The sequence below is a fragment of the Globicephala melas genome, chromosome 1 (assembly GCF_963455315.2).
Source record: "Globicephala melas chromosome 1, mGloMel1.2, whole genome shotgun sequence".
NCBI classification, from domain to species: domain Eukaryota; kingdom Metazoa; phylum Chordata; class Mammalia; order Artiodactyla; family Delphinidae; genus Globicephala; species Globicephala melas.
The window spans coordinates 47089741-47100365 of NC_083314.1; the positions used below are offsets into that span (position 1 = coordinate 47089741).

General features: G+C 44.4%; 1 protein-coding gene across 1 annotated transcript in view; it reads right to left on the reverse strand.

Annotated features, from left to right (window-relative positions):
- Window positions 1-9242, reverse strand: part of LAMC2 (laminin subunit gamma 2) — a 39794-nt gene extending 30552 nt beyond the window's left edge. The window contains exons 1-2 of the mRNA XM_030849193.3: window positions 9029-9242; window positions 1566-1701 (exon numbers count right to left, since the gene is read on the reverse strand). Of these exons, the coding sequence (XP_030705053.2) occupies window positions 1566-1701; window positions 9029-9242 (350 nt within the window). The remainder of the gene's footprint in view (window positions 1-1565; window positions 1702-9028) is intronic.
- Window positions 9243-10625: the final 1383 nt, after the last annotated feature.

Consider the following 10625-nt stretch of genomic DNA (forward strand, 5'->3'; position numbering starts at 1 on the left):
ATCAGTATTTTCCTCATTTAATTTTAGCATAATCTCCCTGACTTGTGCAGACTAGAGCTTTGACTAATGGCTGACTCATCAAAGCACCGGTCTCTGTCACTGCGCTCGGCACATAAGCACATGTGTTTATCTCATGCGTCTAAAACCAAGTCTGTTGTCTTTTCCCTACCAACCTGCTCCCCCTCTGACTGCCCCGTGACCCCAGCAAATCCTGCCAAGCCTGCATCTGACTCCTTGTCCTTCACATTCCTCATCCAGTCAGATGCCAAGTCCCAACCAGCTTCCTGAAGATTTCTTTCCCAATCTTCATCTTCCCACAGTCTCCTCCCCATCTTGGTCCCTCTGTACCATTATCAGGATCCTCTGAGAAACATGTGTTCAGCGTCTGCTGGTTGCTAAGCACCAGGGATAGTAAGAAATAGGAAATAGCCCTGTTCTCTAGGAGTAAAACAAGAGTCAGAACACGGAGGGGTGGAGACTGGTCTGGAAGGTCTCTGTGAGGAGATAGACAAGGTGGGGATGGAGCCGGTGAAGCTCTGCATGGCTCTGAGGGAGGGAAGAGTGCTCTAGGCCAAGGCTGACGTCACATAGCTTGGCTCCTTTGAAGAAGCAAAGGAAGGCTGGGGGGGGGGGGGAGAAATGGAGCAGTAGCCTAAGGCTGAAGGTGGAAGGGGCAGGAAGGTCTTGCAGGGCCCTACCTGCCTAGATAAGAAGTTTGGATCTCATTCTAGGTGGGAAAGGAGCTAATGGAAATTTGGAGCAGAGCTGTGATATAACACACTTCATATTTTACAAGGGTTTACAAAAGAGAGACAGGGCCCAGGGAGGGGTCAGGGAAGTCTGGGAGAGAACAATCTACATAAAGGCCCAGATGGTGAGAGAACTTGGGCCAGTGGTAATGGGGATGGTGCAGGCATGCCTGGTGGGTGGGTCTCATACGGGCAAAGGGTTGGAAACATGGGCGATGGGGAGGCGATGCCTCTGTGGGTGGCCTTCTAGCCAATGGCTTCCCTGCCAAGCTCCCCCTCCTCTAAGCCAGCCCAACACCCTGCCAGGCTCTGCATCTCTGTGGGTTGGTCATGGGATTTCTAATGTATGCTCCACATTCTTCCAAAAAGGAAGTTGAGGAGGGATAGAGAATGCTTCAAGCTAAAGGGGATTAAAATTATGCAGAAAGTTCTTCTACTCTGAGTCTATTTATTTGAAACGAGTTCCAGGTTAAAATTTGAAGGACTCTTTACTTCCATCCTAGTTCATGTAAAGGAGGGGCATTTGTCAGGGTGAAGACCCTAGGTTCCAGAGACAGAACTCTGAGCCTGAATTTTAAGTCCACCCTCACCAGCAACACAGGGCATCTTACTTATCCTCTCACGATTTCAGTTTCTTATCTTTAACATAAGCATAAGGCTAATCCCAATGTTTTAGGATTACTGTGAGGAGTCAGTGAGATGGCCCACGTGAGGTCCTCGAAACGGTGTTTCAGTAACTCAGTTACTCAGTAAATGTTAAGCGGTCCCTAATGTTGATACAATTGCGGAAGCCACAGTGATGGGACAGGCACTTACAGGAGCCTCTGGTCTTGGGTGCACCCAGCCTCAGTGAGGGTGTGGAAGCCTGGCAGACAGCGGTCACACCTGTCTCCTGTCACACCTGGCTTACAGCTGCATCGTCCAGCATTGTCACATCGAGCGCTAAGAGAACCTGTGACCACAAAGTAGGGAAAAGGAAAGAAGAAAAGGAAATATTGAATTTATGCAACATTAGGAAGAAAACATCACCCTATGGGAGCTCAATAAATACTAAGTAATAACCACCACCTGCTGCTTCTAGTAATTCTTTCACATTATCCGGGTATGCATCCACCCACTAGGGAACGTCCTGACAGCCAAGGATAGCTTCTTCAGGGAAAGGCACAGAGATGACTCCTGAAAGCATTATTATTTATATATCTACTCTGGTTTCAACATGAAATAGTTTGTCAGATCCTTGAGATCTCAAGAAGGAACATTGGTGAATGAGCACTTCGGCCTCCACAAAGACAGGATGAAAAAGTGAGCCACGTTCTTCCTTATCTCTGGCAGGCAAACGCCATCTTTTAAGGGGCAGTGCTTGCATGGTATGATTTTAAGAGTACAAAAAAGCCTCTTAACCAGAAACATCTCTACCTACCTGGAGTGGAGCATCACCCCTTGTAAGGAGTGAAGACCCTGTGCGTTTTACCTGGTTTGGGGCACTAGAGTACTTGTCCTATGATTCGTTTTTTATAGACATGCTCTGTAAAATGGGACCTCGCAGACTGCATAGTGACGAAAGGCAAGAGGTGCTCAGGATAACAAAATGTGCCACTCTGGAATCCAGCCACCCCTCACCGCACCCCCTTCCACACCCCAGTTCCAGCCTCCATCTTCTCTCACCTGAACCCTGCCTCACACTCTTCTTCCCACCTCCATCCTTGCCTCCTTATGCTCCATTCTCTCTACAGAAGCCAGAGTGTTCCTTTTCAAATGGAATTCAGATCATATGACTCGTCTGTTCAATAAGTCTTCCAGTGGGTCCCCACTCTGAGCGGAATAAAGTGCAAACCCTGTACCACGGCCTACAAACTCGACCTCTCTTGCTTCATCTCCCGCTCTCCTTCACTGAGGTCCAGCTCCCCAGCTCCCCTCCCTGTTCCTGGAATGTGTCAACTGCTTCTCTCCTCTGGGCATTTGCATCTGCTTCTCCCTCAGCCTGGAATGCTCCTTCCCCAGAACCTCCCCTCCTTGGCCCATTCTCAGCACTTACATCTTGATTAAATATTACTTCCCTAGAGAAACCTTCTCTGACTCTCATATCTAAAATATCCATCCCACTGCTCCCCCAGTCCTTAGCCCTGCTTACCGATGACTACCTCAGCTTATGTTCTCTGCCGTATCCCCCGCACCCAACACAAAGAAGAGGTTCAGAAATCTGTTGGATTAATTAACCCTTAAGAAAGAGGATGTGGCTATTGTGAAATGAGTTAGGAAAAAGCCAAAAGATGAGGTGGAAGGTGGCTTACCTACTTGATAACTTCCCAGCAGTTGGCAAAATTATAAAGTAATCCCTATATTCCAACTAACTGTGATAATTAGGCTATTCATAATCTATAAAGTCAACAGAACTCTAACCATTAGCTCCTTTTTTTTCTAATTTCTTACCAGTCTGTGACCTTTCAATTCACTTGTGGATAAAATTCAAATCACTAAAAGTATTGGCTCTGTATCTATAGCCGCAGGTGAAACATGAAATAAATTAGTCACATTCACAGAGTCTGTGAAAGTCTCCATGTCAACTTTGCAACACTTGAAAGGGCCCTCAGTGATAATAACATAAACTACATTTTTTGAGCACCTGCTATGTGTGAGACACTGAATTGGGCACTTTATGTTAGCTCACCGTGTCTACTGGTGAATTAAGAACTGATGGAAGGATAACAAATCCATTTGTGGATAATAGGGAGCTCTTGGAGGATCAGGCAGGTGGCGACGAGATCAGATGTGCAGTTTAGAAGGTCAACTCTAGAGCAACTGCAGGATGGCTTGGGGACAGGAGAGCAGCAGGCTCTCAGGGCAGAAATCCTCCCCTGACACGATGGCCCAGATGAGAGGAATCTGGATGAGAAGTGGATCAACATAGACGACAGCAGGTCCCCAGAGGCCACCGCTAGATATGAGGCTCCTGACAAACCAGAGAAGGCCAGAGGAGGAACAGAGCCTCACGCTGAATCATCAAGAGAAGATAACCAGTTTAGTTTGGGACACAATGAACTTTGGTGAAACTGTTCATCTGGAGCTCAAGAAAGAGGCTACAGATGAAGACTTAGGAGCCTTCAGCCCACAGGCAGAACAGGAAGCCATAACAAGTGTAAGGTCACTCCGGGAGCAGATAGACAGAGGAGGTGAAGGTGACTTGGACAGAAATGGAACCTCACTGATTAAGGAAAAAGTGATGGGAGCAGGGAGAAGTCTCACGGAGGAGAATTCTGGGAAGAGTTAAGGGAGAAGGAAGAGGGGATGGTTTTCAGGATCTAAGGCAAGAGAGCATTTAACAAGATGAGAGTGAGGAAAGACCACTGGGGTTGGCACTTAGAGACAAACAGCAGACAGGGCTAAGAAGGTAAATTCTTTTTTTTTTTTTTTTTTTAACAGTACGCGGGTCTCCCACTGTTGTGGCCTTTCCCATTGCGGAGCACAGGCTCCGGACGCGCAGGCCCAGCGGCCATGGCTCACGGGCCCAGCCGCTCCGCGGCATGTGGGATCTTCCCAGACCGGGGCACGAACCTGTGTCCCCTGCATCAGCAGGCGGACTCTCAACCACTGCACCACCAGGGAAGCCCCAGAAGGTAAATTCTTGTTTGAATTTATGCTCTGATGAGTAACAATAAATGTTCCTTCTTTAATACCATTTAATTATTTTTAACATAAATGGGTATTAATCTGGGACCCAGAAACACATTGTTTTTCTCCATTCAAATTAATGGAAACTATGCTTTCAATTTAAGAAAACTCTCCCTACAGTAGTTTTTCAGAAACAAATTACTCTATTTTATTTTTTTAATTTATTTTTGGCTGCGCTGGGTCTTCGTTGCTGAGCTCAGGCTTTCTCTGGTTGTGGCGAGAAGGGGCTACGCTTCATTGCAGCGTGAGTGCTTCTCATTGCAGTGGCTTCTCTTGCTGCAGAGCACAGGCTAGGTGCAGGGGCTTCAGAAGTCGCAGCACACAGACTCAGTAGTTGTGGCGCACGGGCTTAGTTGCTCCACGGCATGTGGGATCTTCCTGGACCAGGGATCGAACCTATATACCCTGCATTGGCAGGCGGATTCTTAACCACTGTGCCGCCAGGGAAGTCCCAACAAATTATTCTTATAAGGTGGAGAAGACTGTACTTTATTTTGGGGTTTTTCCCAAATAGCCCTAAACAGTACTGTACAAAACAGTCTTCTGATGGAACAGTCATCGCATGGAAATAGGCATTCTGTGTTCAAAAGAGTTTGGGAAATGGTATGTCCTAAATCTTTCAGAGATTTACAACATAACAGCACATTCAGTAGGCATGAATCTTGTTTAACTTTCTAATGCCAGTGTTTCCAAACATTATTTGACATTCTTACAGGCAACGCCTATTATTATCTTGGGAAACATAATATTCCATAGGACATTATGTAGAGAATACAGTTCTAGAAGCTGGTGGACATGAAAAGAGCCCAGGCTTTGGGGTCCAACAGTTCTCACCTCAAATACCAGGTCTGCCACTGATTAGCTGTGTGTCCTTGGGCAAAGGGACACACATTCCTTCTTTAAGTGGGGACAACCATACCTTGTAGAGCTGTTGCAAAACTTTGAACTAAAATATATGAAGGGCCTTGGACCTAGAGACTGTCATACAGAGTGAAGTAAGTCAGAAAGAGAAAGACAAATACCGTATGCTAACACATATATATGGAATCTAAAAAAAAAAAAGAAAAGAAAAGAAAACAGTCAGAAGAACCTAGGGGCAAGACGGGGATAAAGATGCAGACCTACTAGAGAATGGACTTGAGGACACGGGGAGGGGGAAGGGTAAGCTGGGACGAAGTGAGACAGTGGCATGGACATATATTCACCACCAAACGTAAAATAGAGAGCTAGTGGGAAGCAGCCGCATAGCACAGGGAGATCAGCTCGGTGCTTTGTGACCACCTAGAGGGGTGGGATAGGGAGGGTGGGAGGGAGGGAGACGCAAGAGGGAAGAGATATGGGGACATATGTATATGTATAACTGATTCACTTTGTTATAAAACAGAAACTGACACACCATTGTAAAGCAATTATACTCTAATAAAGATGTTAAAATAAATAAATAAAATATATGAAGGGCCTAATTCAACATCTCACACATAGTAGGTGCTCAAAAAAGTAGTTTATACTCGTATCTTCTAGGCCTCCTTCAAGCCTTGCAAAGTTGATGTGGAAACGTACACAGGTCCTTACTGTGAATAGGATTGACTTATTTCATGTTCCCAAACTTCCAAAATAATAGCATTGGGTTTTCAGAGTATCTCATTAAAATAAAAATACCTGTCCCAATTCCTACATCATGAGCTACTCTTAGGGACTGTGAACAATTGGGTTTAAAGGACAGATGAAGAACAGCTTACTGTTTCAATAAGCACTTTCAGGACTTATGCAATACAGTCTACATGCATCTGAGGACTCACGAAGGTATTCTAAAATGACTAATATTTAAAATTTAAACCAAGAGAGCTTGCTTCCTTTTGAGAACCCTTTAAAAATATATACACTTGCATTTTTAAATAGCACTATTATTATTATTATTTAATCATTATTTTTAATAATTAAATTATTATCTAAGACATGTCTTAAATAATAACTCAAATGTTTTAGTCTTGAGTAATCCACTGCCTGGGTCATATATATGTAAAAAATATAAAATTAAGAGAACAAGCCTAATATCATTGATGTCTACATAGATCTCATAGGTATCGGGGAGGAAAACATACACACACACACACACACACACACACACACACACACAGTGAATTTCAAAGTATCCACAAAACGTTATCAGGGTTATAAGAATTGAGGAAAATTCAGCCCTGTTGCTGAGCCCACAGAATCATCACTTAAAAATAAGCCTAGGGCTTCCCTGGTGGCGCAGTGGTTGAGAGTCCGCCTGCCGATGCAGGGGACACGGGTTCGTGCCCCGGTCCGGGAGGATCCCACATGCCGCGGAGCGGCTGGGCCCGTGAGCCATGGCCACTGAGCCTGCGCGTCCGGAGCCTGTGCTCCGCAACGGGAGAGGCCACAGCAGTGAGAGGCCCGAGTACCGCAAATAAATAAATAAATAAATAATAAAATAAAATAAATTAAAAAAAATAAGCCTAGTTGCTATATTTAGGAGAAATTGATGTGACGTCCAAAATCTGTGACCACTTTGGGGATTATGAATGCTGTTGGCTTCGTTTGCCATGCATGGAATGGTAGCTTTTGGTAAGATGAATTCTGCATTTGAAATTGAATATACAACAAATTCCCCTGGGAAGTTACTATTTGAAAGTGAAAAATACCTCCTGGCAGGTTGGGCAACTGAGAAATCACATAAGAAATTCAATTTGTGCCACTGATTTAGTGACCTGTGCAGCTAACATGTAGCCAGAGATGGCGCATGGTGGGTACAGTCCCTGCCACCAACATGCCACTCAGCCCTCAAGTTTCATAACTTCCCTCTCTAAGCCGCTGATACCTCCTTTGTAAAATGAAAATCATAATAGCACCCTCTTCATAGGGTTATTTGTGAAGATTCAATTAATTACTGGATGAAAGCATTTAGAGAGTAAATGTGTAATGCATGGTAGCTATCATACAAGATATAAATCATCGCTGGGCTCCACTGCTTCCTACTAGGCTGTTCACCCTGAGTCTGAGATATCTATTCCCCCAAAGAAAAGAAAGAGCCAGGCTCACTGTTGCTGGGTGGGCAATGGACTACACAGTGTAAAAGAAATGATGGCGTGGTAAAGCTTCATTACCATCTCTCTTTGCTAGGCTTCACGCTCCTTGTCTATTCTGAGACGAATAACCTTGTCTTCAGGCCAGGCTTTCCAGCTGAGCCAATTATACTTCTCATCACATTCTCGCTGATTATTTTGCTGGGATGACCCAACTCTAGTGACTCACAACAAAGCTGCATAACCTAAGGGGATACAGGGTCTTCAGAGAGGTTAAATGCCCATTAAAGTAGAATCATTTTTCTTTACGACGTTCTTTGATTCAGAGGGAGAACTGCTAAACCCGAAGGATGCTGGATGCTGAGTCAAAGCCGCAAAGCTGACTTAAACCACATAATAGCAGCAAGTCTGAAGAATCTGGGAATGATTGCTGGTATATGGGTCTATATCAACACAGGGTCACCCCAGTTTTCTATAAGGCTCCCTGACACACTCTACCAGCAAGTCATGGCTAGGCCAAAATCTGCCCATTTTTAGACTCTTTCAGCTGCTGCTAAGAAACGGCTCCACAGAACTACACTAAGTCGCAGCCCTGCACTAAGGCTATACCTTTTTGGTAGACTGATACTGATCATATTATGCTATTAAACACTTTCTGGCAAAGAGGAGAAACAGATACTACCAAGGAAGATAAAAGACAAATAAGGTAGCTTTAAAAACTCCCAACTTATTTACCTCTCTTTCCCTGTTTACATTTACTAACTTGTCTTTACTGTCTGCCCACGATGAATATAGCAGGATGTGTGCGTCTGCGTACACAAAAACTACCTATAGTTCTGAGAATACAGCAGTGGGTGATACATTAAAAAAACAACAACAACAACAACAACAAAAACAGGCTCTCCTATGAACCAGCCACCCTGTTAGGTGCTTCCTATTTGTTGTTCTGTTTTCTCTTGTCCACAACCCTGTGAATGACTCTAATCTGCCTATTTATTTGTCTGTCTCTTCTATTAGTATCACTTCATATTGCTAGCACCCAGCACACCACCAGAAACAAATCTTTCTAATCTCTTATTTTTTGAGAGGTCGGTCAAAGGGACAGTTATGGATATGAAGAACTATCACTGGAAGAGTGCAAGCTTCTTTGTTCCCAGGTCACAGACTGTTATCTGCCAGGAAAGTAATCGCGTGTCTCTCTTGGGACTAGAATTCAAACTAATGTACCCTAAAGACCACAGCTGGTTCCTATAACCCAGACTTAAGAAAAACATATTTCCTTTCAGATTGAACTTGCTAAAAAGAACAGTATCTTCCCAATTGTTCTAGAAATTGAACATCTCCTTCTTGGCCTGCTCTGTCTCTCTCCCTGCCTCCCTCCCTCCCCATTCTCTCCCTTCCCCCTCCCTCCCTCCCTCCCCATTCTCTCCCCTCCCCCTCCCTCCCTCCCCATTCTCTCCCCTCCCCCTCCCTCCCTCCCCATTCTCTCCCCTCCCCCTCACACCCTCCCCTTTCTCTCCCCTCCCCCTTCCCTCTTTCTTTCCCCCTTTATCCAGCTACCTTTGGAGTTACAATTGCAGGGTAAACAGCGGTCTCTGTCTCTCTGGCGGTAAAATCCTTCCTTGCACCTCTGGCAGTGAACGCCACCCGTGTTGTCACTGCAGTGCAGGCAGCGGAATCCATTTCCTGTCAGTCTGTGAAGTTCCTCATCAAACACGCATTGCCTGGACTTCCCACTGCAATCACAGACTAGGGTCAGGGCAAAAAAAGACATCGTCAGCAGGAAACAAGTCGGGGGCAATCCTCCCGGGCGTTTTACTATTATGAATACAAATGATGCCCAGGGTACTACATATGAATTCAAACTGCTCAACGGCAGAAGGTAAGGGGGTCAAATGCGCCACCTGATGATGGAGAGAGTTCTCGCTTTACCTAAGGAAGCAGTGCTGGTCAGGTGTTGCCTGGGAGAACACGAGAGAACATGAGGTCAGTGTTGCCAGACGGTGTTACCGACTCCTCCAGAGAAACCCCAAATCTTTATTATGTGTTTCTACGTGAAAAGTCCTGATTTAAATATTTGCAAGGAATTCATTTTTAAAATCTGTGCAACCCCATAGTACAAGTCTATGAGCTGGAGAAGACCTGAGAACTGCCAGCTTGTGCGCTCCGGCACGACGGTGGAAGAGCCGGTGGTGTCATCTGTTCAGGACCCTTAGCATCCGTCCCTCCAGGGATGATCAAGACTGAGGAGCAAATATTTTTTTAAAATTTATTTTATTGAAGTATAGTTGATTTACAATGCTCTGTTATTTTCTGGTGTTCAGCAAAGTGATTCAGTTATACATACATATATATGTATTCTTTTTCATATTCTTTTCCATTATGGTTGGTTTATTACAGGATATTGAATATAGTTCCCTGTGTTCTACAGTAGGACCTTGTTATTTATCCATTCTATACATAATAGTTTGCATCTGCTAATCCCAAACTCAGTCTATCCCTCCCCACCCACCTTGGCAACCACAGTCTGTTCTCTATGTCTGTGAGTAGTTTTCTGTTTTGTAGATATGTTCATTTGTGTCATATTTTAGATTCCACATATAAATGATATCATATGGTATTTGTCTTTCTCTGTCTGACTTACTTCACTTAGTATGATAATCTCTAGGTCCATCCATGTTGCTGCAAATGACATTATTTCATTCTTTTTCATGGTGGAGTAATATTCCATTGTGTATATGTACTGCATCTTCTTTATCCATTCATCTGTCCATGGACATTTAGGTTGCTTCCACATCTTGGCTATTGTAAATAGTGTTGCTATGAACATAGGGGTGCATGTATCTTTTCAAATTATAGTTTTGTCCAGATATACTCCCAGGAGTGGGATTGCTGACTCATATGGCAATTCTATTTTTAGTTTTATGAGGAACCTCCATAATGTTTTCCATAGTGGCTGCACCAATTTACCCTCCCACCAACAGTGTAGGAGGGTTCTCTTTTCTTGAGGCGCTAATATGACTGTCTGGACAGGTATTTCCTCCCCTCTCACTGCCATAAATGTCTCTCCCAAAGCCAGGTGTCAAAAAGAACCATAGTCCCATTAAGAATGACTTTCCCCAAGTGTCTAGGAAAGTTTACCCTGTGCACGTTCCAA